Genomic DNA, 13,974 nt, shown 5'->3' with positions numbered 1-13,974 from the left:
AATGTTTGATGTATAATTTGCAGGGTGATAAGATCGACAGACGGGTATGTATACTTGATAAGTTGAGGCCTTTTCTTCTGATGGGCTTCTTGTCTTGGGTTTTGCAGTTGGTTTTTAACAGCTTGTTTGAAGTTCTGTTCTAATCACCTTACGTGTGTTGGCAAGTTTGTCTTTCACAGTGGCTCTCTAGTTTCCTCCATTCCCTCTTGGACTGGTTACTAAGACTATGGGGATTACTAAACCTATGGCCTGGGCTTCTTCCAGGGTTGCTTGCACTGCCTTCCAATTCCTCAATTTTGGTTCCCCCAAGCTTGTTTCTTTATTTCCCTTAAAAATAATTTAAAGAAAGTCAAGTTTAGGGATAAAAGTATGCCTTTTAATTAGTAGGTGAAGGAGGAATGTGTGACTTTATACTACTTACATTATTTAAAATGTACAATAGTAAAATTTTTGTAATTATAATTTTAAATGTAGTATTACGGATTATTCTGCATATAATCTATAGGCTACAGGTACCGTATTGGTTTTACTATGCTGGGGGAGAGTGTTATTTATGTTCAGTTTGGTTTAGTTTTTATATCTTAACATCCTTGTCTAGTCATGTATTTTAGCCATACAGTGCGACCAGCAGTAAATGAGGTCCAGCTAGTTACCTTTCAAGTGTGAGCATGGTGTAGCGTGGAGCTACAACTCATACACGCATACTTGACAACTTCTGCCAGCAGTTACTGTTTCTTTGTTTTCCTATGTGGTTCTGGGGATCAAAATCAGGGCTTTCTATGTGCTAGGCAAGTGCTCTACCAGTGAGCCACACCTCCAGCCCCAGGATTTTTGATTTAGGATATGTCTTGTAAGTATAAATGTCAATCATTTAAAAGGCAGACATTATGTTTTCAATTGATTGGCTTGGTTTTTTTAACCATTCACCACAAATTGTAGAGTTATTTGTGTAATTTTATCAATGCTCTTATTCTTTGTTCTTAGAAGCTACCACTAAAAATTATTCTGATCATAAGACACTAGAACTACTTGTTTTGATTGGTTTTGAGACAAGGTCTCATTTAACCCAACTACCCTTGAACTCACTATGTGGCTGAGGTTGACCTTGAGCACCTAACCTGCCTCTACCTCCCCAGTGCTAGGGTTATAGGTAGACCTCCTATGTCCAACTTCTAAAACCTTATTTTCATGAGAAAAAAACAGTTAAAAATTTTAAGTGCCAGCTTTTTGTTTATATAAACAATATAAAAATGTTCAACTTGAATGAACATAGTAGGCATAAGAAGGGCTTTTATTTAGAAAATGTAGTTATAAAAGCATAATAGCTGATATTAAAGATTATTTGAGTTAACTTCAAATTTTATTTGTGCCTGAGCGTGGTAGTACACACCTTAAACCTCAGCACTGTGGAGGCAGACTCAGGAGGATCAGTGTATATGTGAGGCCAACCTGGTATTAGCGGGTTCAGAGCAGCCAGAGATACATATGCAGACCTTGTCTCAAACAGAAACAAGGGCTGGTGAGACAGCTCGGTGAGTAAAGTGCTTACCTCACAAACATGAGGGCCTACGTTTTGATCCCCAGTACTGACATGAAAACTAGGTGTGGTGGTGTGCACCTGTAACCCCAGCACTCAGGGTCGAAGGCAGGTGGATCCCAGGGACTCCCTAGCCAGCCAGGGTATGTAACACGAGGGGCCGGCTTGTTGGGGTTTCTGCTCTGCCCAGTTCCCTAGCCATTTAGTCCCAGAGAAAATCACAGAGGACCCCATAAGATTATAAGCTGATTGACCCATTAGCTCAGGCTGCATATTAGCTCTTGTAGTTTGTATTAACCCATTATTCTTATCTGTGTTAGCCACATGGCTCGGTACCTTTCTCGGTGGGGCAGGTCACATCTTGCTTCTTTGGTGCTCTGGGCTAGACTGGTGAGGAATGGGTTTCCTCCTTCCTAAAATCCTCCTGTTCTCATCACCCCGCCTCTACTTCCTGTCTGGTTCACCCACCTATATTTCCTGCCTGGCCAATCAGCATTTATTTAAAACATGATTGACAGAATACAGACAATTCTCCCGCACCAAGGATAGCCAAAAAGGTGAGCTGCAGGTCCAGTGAGAGGCTCAAAAGAGAATTTGGAGAGAGTCATGGAAGATTCTTAGCATCCTCTATACACCCGTGTACCACATTGGTACATGTGTGTTCATACACACACACACACACACACACACACACACACACACACACACGTCTTCGCCTCCTCTTCTCCTTCCCCTCTTCCACCCTCTCTCTTTCTCATAAGAAAAAAAACCTTGTGCGTGTGTGTTTATGGCTTTTCTTTCATCCTTTCAAATCTATGGTTTTTAATGACTGAGTCCTCAGAATGCCCAGAATAATATCTTCAGTCTCCTTTTGTTTTCATATCTCCATGGCTCACATTCTGTAGACTCTGGCAAGAGGTTTGTACTTGTTTTGTATTTTCTAATATCTGCCTAGTTAAGGAGCTTAACTGTTGTCTTTTGATATAGCTTATGCACACACACAAACACATCATTTTTCTTTTGACAAGTGCTTTTAACCACTGAGCCAGCTCTCTAGCCTTGGTACAGAGGTCAGAGGACAACTGTTAGGTTTCGTTTGTTTTGTTTTGTTTGTTTGTTTTTTCTTACTCGTACTCTTTACTCTTTGGGGGCTGCCACCCAGCTCCCAGATAAATCACACAGAGGCTTATTCTTAATTATAAATGCCCAGTGTTAGTTTGGCTTGTTTCTAGCCAGCTTTTAACTTAAATTATTCCAGCTACCTTTTGCCTCTGGACTTTTGTCTTTCTCTATTCTGTTATACCTTTCTTTACTTTTGACTCTGGCTGGCTGTGTAGCTGGATGGACGGTCCCTGCTGTCATCCTCCTCCTTTTCCGGCTCCTTGATCTTTCCTCCCAGATTTCTCCTCTCGTTGTTCTCTCTGCCTGCCAGCCTAGTCTATCCCTCTCCTGCCTAGCTATTTGCAGTTCAGCTCTTTTTTAGACAGGCAAAGTAACACAGCTTCACAGAGTTAAACAAATCCAACACAAAAGAATACATACAATACAACACATGGGCTGGAGAGATGGCTTAGGGGTTAAGAGCACTAACTGCTCTTTCAGAGGACCTGGGTTCAATTCCCAACCCCTACATGGTGGTTCACAACTGTCTGTAACTTCGGTTTCAGGGGACACATGGCAATATACCAATGCACATAAAATTAAATTTTTTTTTAAAAAAGAATACAACACATCTTTGCATCATAATTAAATGTTTCACAAGAACAAATGTCACACATCTTCAATTAATATTCCACAACAGACAACTTTCGGGAATAGATTTTTTCTACCATGTAGTCTGGGGGTTGAACTGTCAGGCTTGGCAGTATGCACTACTACCTGCTGAACCATCTTGCTAGCCCCCACTGGGGTTTTCGTAGGCAGCTGTCTAGCTGATCCAGTATTTTAGTCTATCTAGGACACACTGATGGCTGTATGGTACTTTTTCCACACACAAATTCTTGTTTGTACAAGTCCATTTCTGGACTTTGGTTCTGTTCATTTTTCTCCGTGACCTAGTATCACTTCATACTACCTTTCATAGTATCCTTAATTATTTCCACTAGTTTATTTTTCCATATGATGTTAAAAATCAAATTATTTAGTTCTATGAAAGTAAAGTTCTTCAGGGACCTAAGGTATAGATCAGTATTAGAGCCCATCCTTTGCATGGATAAGGGCCTGAGATCACTCTCCAGCACTAAAAGGAGGAAAAAAAGAAATTTGTCTTTTGATATTTTTGTGTGAGTTATTCTTCTCTATATGCAGTGTAGATGAATCTGTTGTCAACACAATAACTACTATAAGGAATTATAATCAAGGAGCTAGGCAAAACAGCGATGTGCTCAGTTGAGAAAGATGCTTTAAGCTGGCCAATTTCTGTGAATAACAGGAAGCTACAGTGTGAACATAAGGAAAAATAGCACATCATGTAAAAACTAAATTTTTTTAAATATTTATTTATTATGTATACAGTATTCTGTCTACTTGTATGCCTTCAGGCCAGAAGAGGGTACCAGACCTCATTACAGATAGTTGTGAGCGGGGTTATTGAACTCAGGACCTTTGGAAGAACAGGCAATGCTCTTAACCACTGAGCCATCTCTCCAGCCCTAAAAACTAAATTTATGCTTGCCAATGTGGTGCACACATTTAATCCCGGTGTTCAGGAGGCAGAGACAGGCAGATCTCTGTGAGTTTGAGGCCAGCTAGTTTACAGAGCGAGTTCCAGGGCAGGTTCCAAAGATACAGAGAAACCCTGTCTCAAAAAACAACAACAACAACAAAAAAACTAAATCCATTTTGATACCTCCTTGGAAGATCATTTAAAGTAGTTTGAAATTAATCAATATTAAAAAACACCTGAAAATAGATTATAAATAAGCCAAAACCTCAAGGATTATGAAATTAGAATAATCTGGGTGGATTTGAAGAGGGGCTAGAGAGATAGCTCAGAGGATGTAAGCCCTTGCTGCAAAGCCTGAAGATCTGAGTTCAGTCGCTGGGACCCACATCATGGAAGAGAAGCAAACTGTCCTCTGACACACACACACACTGACATGTGTCCCACATACATATAAATAAGTAATGTGGTTTGGTTTGGTTTGGTTTGGTTTTGGCTTTTTCAAAACAGGGTTTCTCTATGTAGCTTTGGAGCCTGTCCTGGAACTAGCTCTATAGACCAGGCTGGCCTCAAACTCACAGAGATCCACCTTCCAAGTGCTGGGATTAAAGGCGTGTGCCACCACAGCCCAAAGTAAATCTGGTTTAAAAAAAATTTTTTTTGGAAACCATAGTGATAGTTAATTTAAGTTTATTTCTTGCCTCACTTCTTTGAATAATTATAATTTGTATATTTCTGAAAATTCTCCCAAATGAATCATTATTATTCTGACCTTGATTATTTTATTTCAGATTTTGTTCTTTAAAAAGAAAAATAAGGCTATAAACAACATTGTATGTGGAGATTTATGTATGTTGTATTAAAATTTCAAAAACCCTGTTCTTGTTGGACACCTGATCTTGGCAGCAGTGCAGTCAGTATGTTCAAGACATTCTTGGTGCTAGTGAGCGCACCCCTTAGTTCTGTCTGAGATGTCTCTTCTGGCCTGCTGGCACTAGGCTTGCAGTGTGGGCTTTCACTTTTTTTATTGAGAGTAATACGCTCTTTTGGAATTTGACTAAATGGCTTTTTTGTGCCTTTTTATCTTTGTTTTTTTTTTCAAGAAGGAAGAATTTATTTTTATTTAATCAGAATTTGCTTTTAAAATTCTGACTGAGGTTCTATTGCAGTAGATCTGCCTACCTCGCACTTATACTTCTCAATAAAATGTCTTCTATTTTGCTATTTTAAAAAAGATTAAAATATTAAATTTGGAGCATTTATTTTTTGTTTCATTTTGCAATAAAAATTTTTTCATCCAGTATGTTTTGATCATGTTTTCCTTTCCCTGGCTTCCCCCAGATCCTTCCCACCTCTTTGCCCACTCAGCTGTATGTGAAACATTTATTTTTGATCGTTTGTCTTGGGATTGGTGTTTTAAAGCTCCCACATTATAATTTTGTTCGTAGTATAACATCTTTTGCTACTACGATTGATTTATTTATACAGATCCTCAGGTAACTCAGGCTGTCCTTGAACTCACTGTGCAGTTCTGGGTGACTTTGAGCTTGTGATTCTCCTGTCTTTGTCTCCCAAGTGCTAAGATTACAGGCATGTACCACCATACCTGGGTTTGCTCAATGCTGAGGATGGAACCAGGGCTTTGTACATGTTAGACAAGCACCGTACCAACTGAACAATATTCCCAGCCCAGCCACTGCTATTTTAAATAACCACTTGTATTGGTGCATATAAATTAATTCTAATGTCTGCACTGTGTTTATTTGGGGAAGTGCAGCTTGTGGTAGACACAAAAATGTATTCTTTCGTTCAGTTTTTAAGTTTGACTCCCTTACACATCTCACAATGCTTCAGTTCTTTTTTCACGAAAGGGAAGGGATCTTAAGCCGACTGTGAGTTTGATAAAATAATAAATACAAAGTGGTTTCTGCCAATTTATTTTGCAGGGAAGCAAAATACAGACAAGAGTTGGGTTATTAATGTTGCTTTGTACCTGGCTGAGCAACTGTCCCATTGCAGTAACACACTTTCTTCACAATTCAGCCAATGTTCCATTCGTATCCTTTATGTTTTGGTGTCGTACATGTAAGTAACTTAAATCTTCAACTTCTGTTGAAACTTGAAAATGTTATGGATATGTAATGATGCATGCTTAAGTTCTCGCTCTCTGTTGCTCTCTTTCTTCTGTCTCTCTCTGTATGTATGTGTAGTTCTTTATAGTATGCTAGACTGGAGATATATATAATATGTAATTTCTTGTAGAGAATCTTAAGATCATGTATTAAATTCAGATTACTATAAATCATTAACTCCTTAACAAAGATGTCAGCTTACAGGACAAATTGCAGAAAATCTCGGAGAGGAAGAACAGTTGGTCCAAGGCTTATGTGCCCTTCTTTTGGGCATTTCTATTTATTTCAATGATAATTCACTAGAAAACTACATGAAGTAAGTAAGAGCATAATGGCCAGAGATAATGATGCTTTTTTTCTGCTAAAGTGTAAATAAACCAAGCTTATGACTTCGCAGTTTTTTAAGCATCTCATATATTTATTTATGTAGAGAGAAACTAAAGCAACTAATAGAGAAGAGGATTGGCAAAGAGAATTTCATAGAGAAACTAGGATTTATTAGCAAACACGAGTTATACTCCAGAGCATCCCAGAAACCCCAGCCAAACTTCCCGAGTCCAGAATACATGATATTTGATCATGAGTTTACAAAGCTGGTGAAAGAACTTGAAGGTAAGCTGTGAGGGTTGCACTGACCCAAAGCCATTGTGGGTGCATCCGTGTGTGTGTGTGTGTGTGTGTGTGTGTGTGTGTGTGTGTGTCTTTCTGGATGTGGACGAGTGATGAGCCGGGAAGTTCATCTGCAGCACATGGAAAGACTGGATGGATTCTGTAAGATTAGAAAGTATTGCATGACCGTCATGAGTTGGACTAGTTTTACTCATTAGATCCTTAAAATTAAGTTGTGTTTACAATGCTTAAAATTTAGCTAGAAAAAGTGTACCTAACTCCTTGGGGCCCTGAATTCAGTCTGCAGAACCACAGAAAGCATTCAGTACAGACTTTAAATACGTTTTCTTTTACAGGTGTTATTACTAAGGCTATTTATAAGTCCAGTGAAGAAGATAAGAAAGAGGAGGAGGTAAAGAAAACATTAGAACAGCATGACAACATTGTGACTCACTATAAGAATATGATTCGTGAGCAAGTAAGTACCAGTATTTTAAGTGGGGGAGGGATGCAGAAAGTAAACATTTCTGAAAGCACCTGTTCATTAAATTGATCACTTACTACGTGCTAGGCACTGTGCAGGATGTTATGGATCCAAATGTGGATCAAATGGATTCTCTTCTCATTTCCAGGTGAAAAACAGACCTGTATTATTGTGGCATATATGCTACAGCAGATTAAACCTAGTGCTGAAGTTAAAGGGTCAGGATGAGCAGAACCTGGGTGTAGATAGTTCTCTAGAAGAGAGGCAGGAGATGGCGTACAGCTCAGTAAGTCTGCTGTGGCTCCTGGCTGTGTGAAGGAGAAGTTTGAGTGTAAAAGCTAGAGGGAGGGAGTTCAGGAAGGAGGTTATTGTGGTGGTTGGCTAGGGAAGGAGGTTAGGACACTGGTGGTAGCAGTGATGTTGATGTTTGCTGCGTTCTGTGAACTTGGCATCTATTTTAAATACTGTTTCATTTCGTCTTCACAACATCCTTGTAAGTAGTGACTAACTATATTCGCTTTAGGATAAATGGGGAATCTGTGACTTAGTGAATTCTCCTAGCAGTTCTCAGTAATTGTAGAATAGAACGTGAGTGCGTCTGCCTTAGTGACAGTGGAAAGCTCATACTCTGGTGCGGCAGGGACAGACTTGAGAAGTGTGGAAACTGAAGTTAAAACCTAGCAGGACTTGGTCATGTTTCTCTGCAGGTGTTAAATTGCAGAAATGGTAAAGTGTAATCCCCAGGTTTCTGTGGTGGGCAGCCGAGTGTGGTCCTGTTAAACAGGCAGCTCCATAGAGTAGGTGATGATCGAATGCTATTTTCAGCCATTCAGAATGCTAGTTGGTGTCCTTTACTCACATTCTATTGCTCACTTTAAGCCTCTGTTATGTCCTTTAAAACGTTGTTTCATTTCTTACCATGATATGTAGTAAATGATTATAGTATTATCTGGAAAATTAGATTATGATGTTGTTACAATTCCAATGACATTAAAAGAAGCGTGGCAGCACATGTGGGGTAGGTTTATCTTCTTACCTCTATGTTGTTGTTTTTTCTTCCTCACAATATATATTGAGATTGAAAATATATATTGAGAGTGATAATAGAGTTGTATGCTTAGTGTTTGCTCTCAGCCTTTCAGTGTTCAACCAAATCAATAAACTAGGATCAATCTTTGCTTGAAATTTGAGTCATCAAACTATCCCAGTTACATACAGATTTTTAATCTATGTCTTAGTTCAAATATAGTCATTTTTAGTTTATGAATATAATATTTTTAGAAGAATAGAAGATAAATATTTGGAATGTGGTTCATAGCTTACATTTGGAACTGATACAGTTGATTTAGAAAGAGAAGAGTCTTTTGACATAATTACTGACTTATTTATAAAATTAACATTTTATACATTCTCACCACTTAAATACTGCTAGACTTAATAAACATCTAGAACTATAAAAATATTTATATTCTTTGAATGACATTTAAAAATTCATCCTAAGGAAATTCTCAAGAAACTGTCAAATGAGCAAATATACTTACATAATAAAATTTATCATTTTGAAAAGTGGAAATTAACTTCAGTGTTAAAAATATTTGATATAATAATCTACACAGGAAGTAGAAAGTATAAAAAGACAAGATCTCCTGAGTAAATTGGGAGCATGGGGACCTTGGGGGAGGTTTGAAGGGAGGAGGGGAGAGGCAGGGAGGAGAGCAGAGAAAAATGTAGAACTCAATAAATATCATGGACCACATAAATAAATAAACAAATAAATAAATAAATATTTGCTATGATTTATATAACATCTGTTTGATTAAGTGAGCATTAAGATTGTAACTGTACAGCTGGAAAGATGAGTCAAGAAGACCAGGGCTGGGATGTCAGCACCCACATAACAGACAAGGTGCCTAGTGCTCCTGTAACCCCAGCTTTGAGCAGAACAAAGAAGGATTACTGGGACTTGCTGGCTTTCAGCCTAGTCAAGAAAACATGAGCCCTAAGTTCAGGAAGAGACTGTGTTACTGGAATAAGTGTAGTATGATAGATGCCCAGTCCCTCTTGTGGCCTGCACGTGCGCACATGCACGCACACACAGGCACACATGCATGCACAGGCACACAGATGCACACACAAATTGTTTTTTAAATTATGATTGTGAAATTGTATAGTAGTAAGAAATTAGTAACAAAATAAGTATAAGTATAGAAAATTAGTTATCTAAGTGTTCTACAAATATATGTGAACTGACTATGGCAAGTTTAGAAAACATAAGCTCGAACCTGCTTGTGCCCCATTTCTTTTCTTTTTATTATTTTAAATTATGAGTGTGTGTGTGGTGGGGTGGGGGTTATGTGCACATGAGTACAGATGTCCAAAGAGACCAGAAGTGTGGGATCCTTCTCCTCTGACTTCCACACATGTGCCCATGTACATACTCACACATACATTATCAAGTAAATAACATAGATGTTTATGTATATCTTCATTTGCTAAGTTTCTTAAGTAGTTTGGTATACATTTCTTACCTAGTTCATGACCTCAAAATGAGTTTTTGTTTTTTGGGTTTTTTTTTTTATTAAAAAAGGACTAAACTTTATTGACAAACTGCTACAGACATTTTGACATAAGTTTAAGCTACTATTTAGGCAGACTTACACATGTAGCGTTTAATCTTCTGAGAACAAAATGGGAGGATGGTACAAATCCATTAGGACTTTAACTTATGTACAAAGTGGATTTCGAATCCATTTTCATTCAGCTGCAGTGTGCCTTTTTATATCATACTAGGGTTGAGACATATCTGACTTCCTTAAGAACAGCTCAGAATTGACAATGGTCAGTTTAATGCACACCATCAGCTTTTGGCCCCAGTGTCCAAGTAAGTTTTTCATGAAGTGCAGAATCTCAGATGGACAAAATCCTCTTATTATCAGTGCTACTGATAATCTGAAAAGATTGAGGCTAAAAAGTACTCCATCAAATTTCATTTAGGTGGCTAACTCCTCTCCCCCATCATTCTTAGTCAAACTCTCCCTCTCCCCCACCCCCACTAAGTATCTCTAAACCCTGTATGTCTGGGGCTAGGTTTCAAAACCCACATAATGAAAAGATCAGTTTTACAAACCTAATTTTGTTGTTGTTTTAAGTCAGTTAATGTTAAAAATTGCATCAACTATTTATTTCATGAGGATCTTTCATATTAAAATTTAACCTTAAGATTCAAGCACCATGTGCTTTTAAAGGAAACACTTTTAGAGCCGTCTGAGCTCACTTTTACATGATGGTGCCTACTGCTGTCAACACTGTGATTTTACATCGTAAGCAGCCCTGAATTTTGAAATATAGCCTAGTTTGGGATTCTGCAAATATGGCTTTATGGGGTGCCTCAAATCAAAACTGAGAAAAAGTTAACAAGCCTTTGCTTCAGAACCTTTAAGCAAGCAATGCCACTTCTGAAACTAACATGTTTGTGTGTGTGTGTTTTTACTCAACTTCTTTTTTTATTCTAAAAGGTACACTGTTTAAACAACAAAGAAAAAAAGCATCTACACACTTAAAAATTTTGATATCCTAAATCTATTTTAACTCATTTTAAAATACTACATACAGAAGCCAGAATGCAGAGTTAAGAATGGGACCACGAAGAAAAACACTTAGACAGTTACTTGTCTGTAGTGGGTAAAGCAACAGGAATCCTGGGATACAAGAAATCACTAACAACTTTGCTCATAACTGATATTTTCCCCTCCTGTTTGTGTTCTCTGTATGATCCCTTCACTGGCCTACCTGGAGGGTCCTTCAGTGATGGCCTGGTCCCATTCCAATCATCTTGTCCATAAGCTTCTTAAGAATCTTGAAGCTCCCATGTCCATAGTCATACTATTCTGACTCCCTGGCTTTGGCTGTAATAGCCTTCATCTCCTCATCACTCTTTTCTGTATATGTAGCATCATCTCCACAGTCTTCGTAGGTTTCTGCTGCAGGTGCTGAAGGTAAAGGTATTCTCTGGGTGCCTGCTGTCCGAGCTCATGGTGTTGGGCACCTCTCACTGGGGTCCCACGAACCAAAGCCCCTCGAGGTGGTTCAACACCACGACCTCTGGGAACAGATGGAGGAGGCGGGGCAGCTCCTTGTTCTCTCACTGGTACCCCACTACCACGAGAGGGTTCAGGAACTCCATTCAAGTAGGACAATTCTAGAAACTGCTCCTGGCAGATATCATCATTATATCTGGTACTAGAAATTACTTAAGTTCCTCCATGGCATGGACCATAAGAGCAATAAGCCTCACAGAGGGGCCCAGAGACTTCAGTGAAGACATGCAGATCCATATTTAAATGGGCATATTTGGGGTCTCTGGCCTTGTGAAGCTCTTCTTCCTTGACTTTGTCTCTCACTTTGAACAGAGATCTTTGCACCAATCTCTTTCCGGAGTCTTTTGATTGTATTTCCTTGTGGTCCAAGAATGTTCCCCACAAAATTGAACTTTGGATCCTGCTTGATAACTATCGGTACCCATTCTTGCAGTTTCATGTTCTTATGAGAAAACAAATCCAAATAATTCTCCTCGTCGTCTCTTTTTGACTCTCCCTTCTGAATCTTCTCAATTTCTATGGACAAGAGCTGCATGGTGTGAGTGAAAGACAGGTTGTGGGAGCCCTTCTCAGCCATGAGTTCGGGCAGGTACTTACTCTCCGGCCCCATCTTGGGACCCCATCTTGGCCATGGCTGTGGCTGATAGGTGCGGAACCCACGGTACAGTCGCTTCGGGACCCGTGGCTGAGGGAGGCCTGTACGCCCCCTCTAGGTCCACCTCTGCCTCTCCGGTACTGGTGACCGGTGTGGCAGTGGCGACGGCCAAGTTGAGGTCCATGGAGTCGTTGCGGCCCGAGGACCGAGTCAGGCGCGCGCGGCTGGGTCGTTCCTGCGCTGCATGGGGAGAATGTGTGGCGCGAGGGAGGAAGCGATGCAATGCTGAAGCGGTTGGCTGGGATGGAAAAGCTGGAGCGACAGCGAGTGAAGGTGACCCAGCGAGAGAGAGCTTTGGTTTTTTTCTTTGTTTTTTCCATTTGGTTTTTTTAGATAGTAGCGGTGAAATTGCAGGCTGTGCCATGGTCTCCCCAGTGGAGCTTTGCTTGAAACCTCTGGATGATGATTGGCTTTGCACTTGTATTCAAGTCCTAATGCTTAATTATTGGTTGATTTTGGAAACATTAGGTGTTTTAACATACTGGTCTTTTTTAAATTTTATTTTATTTGTGTACATAGTGTTAATTAGTATGAAATGAGAATGTCTGACTCTATTTTGTTTCACAGGACCTACAGCTGGAAGAATTGAAGCAGCAAGTTTCTACATTGAAATGTCAAAACGAACAGCTTCAGACTGCAGTCACACAGCAGGCGTCTCAGATTCAGCAGCACAAGGATCAGTATAATCTCCTTAAAGTCCAGCTCGGTGAGTGAAGGTGTCCAGGTCACTCTGTCCTCAGCTGGACAGATAGAGTCTCTGTGGACCTGTTGTTCCTGAACTGTAGCCACGGTAACGAACTCCCAAGTTAGAATTTAATGCAGAAAGACCCTTAAAGACAGAGAGACCCTGTCTTGAAAAAACAAAATGACTAAGACCAGATCTTTCCGGTTTGAAGTCCAGTCTTTAGCTCCCTGCTTGATTGTCTGACCCAGTGACTGTTGACCCTGGTGACACAGTTTTGACTCATGATTACAAGCTCCCCAGGTGAGCCTAAGCCATAGGCTATTTGAGATTGGTTGATAGAGTATTTCAGTTGCTTCTATTCCAAATTTGAAATAATAGCATTCATATCATCTGAAAATTAAATGAAATATCCTCTCTCTATAAAGTTCTAGTTCAGTACCAGGCAGATAGGCAAGAAGTCACATCTCTCATTTGCAAAGGGTGGTTTTCATATAAGATGCTATTGTCTGTGGCTGTACATGGGCATTTGGGTGCTGCTGGGGTCTGGACCTGACCTTGTAAACTCTCCTTTACTTGGCAAAAGGGAAGCACTCCTGTGATCGCCCTGCCAGTTTCCTGGGTTAAAAAGACATCCTCTGGAGTCTTGGGTGATCTTATTTACAGTCTTCTAGTCCCAGGGACAGAAAGCTTGTTTGATAGCAGCTTTCCCAATGTTGTGCCTGTTTAACAGGAAAAGACAATCACCATCAAGGTTCCCACGGTGATGGGGCTCAGGTGAATGGCATACAGCCAGAAGAAATCAGTCGGCTGAGGGAAGAGGTGGAAGAGCTAAAAAGTCAGCAAGGACTCTTACAAAGCCAGCTAGCCGAAAAGGACTCTTTGATAGAAAATTTGGTGAGTAGATGTTGAAAAAGAGGTGTAAATAAGATCAAGATCTCATCGTCTTGTTTGCTTTTGGATTTATGTGTTTGTTTTGTTTTGAGACAGAGCTCACTGTGGAGCTCTCTGTCTGGTCTGGAACTCATTATATAGGCCAGGCCGGCCTCGAACTCACAGATATCCTGAGAGCTAGAATGAAAATTACATACCACCATTCCGAGCCCTGTTCTTATT

At 39.8% G+C, this 13,974-nt stretch overlaps 2 protein-coding genes and 1 pseudogene across 3 annotated transcripts in view; 1 reads left to right on the top strand and 2 right to left on the bottom strand.

The window, feature by feature from the left end:
- The window catches only part of Sdad1 (SDA1 domain containing 1), a 162,229-nt gene that overhangs the window by 50,782 nt on the left and 97,473 nt on the right, over positions 1 to 13,974 (bottom strand). The gene's annotated exons all lie outside the window — the stretch shown is intronic.
- Uso1 (USO1 vesicle transport factor) overlaps positions 1 to 13,974 on the top strand; it is a 64,803-nt gene that overhangs the window by 42,399 nt on the left and 8,430 nt on the right. The window contains exons 14-20 of one of the 2 annotated variants that reach the window (XM_075943606.1): positions 24 to 44; positions 6,146 to 6,256; positions 6,529 to 6,647; positions 6,762 to 6,943; positions 7,297 to 7,418; positions 12,744 to 12,882; positions 13,592 to 13,755. In XM_075943606.1, the coding sequence (XP_075799721.1) occupies positions 24 to 44; positions 6,146 to 6,256; positions 6,529 to 6,647; positions 6,762 to 6,943; positions 7,297 to 7,418; positions 12,744 to 12,882; positions 13,592 to 13,755 (858 nt within the window). The remainder of the gene's footprint in view (positions 1 to 23; positions 45 to 6,145; positions 6,257 to 6,528; positions 6,648 to 6,761; positions 6,944 to 7,296; positions 7,419 to 12,743; positions 12,883 to 13,591; positions 13,756 to 13,974) is intronic. The other variant, XM_075943607.1, reaches the window with a different exon arrangement.
- On the bottom strand, positions 11,061 to 12,362 carry LOC142832840 (KH domain-containing, RNA-binding, signal transduction-associated protein 1 pseudogene; annotated as a pseudogene).

This window comes from Microtus pennsylvanicus, chromosome 12 (assembly GCF_037038515.1).
Source record: "Microtus pennsylvanicus isolate mMicPen1 chromosome 12, mMicPen1.hap1, whole genome shotgun sequence".
Taxonomy (NCBI): Eukaryota; Metazoa; Chordata; class Mammalia; order Rodentia; family Cricetidae; genus Microtus; species Microtus pennsylvanicus.
The sequence above is the reverse complement of the archived record's forward strand: the minus strand, read 5'-3'. Positions and strand labels throughout refer to the sequence as shown.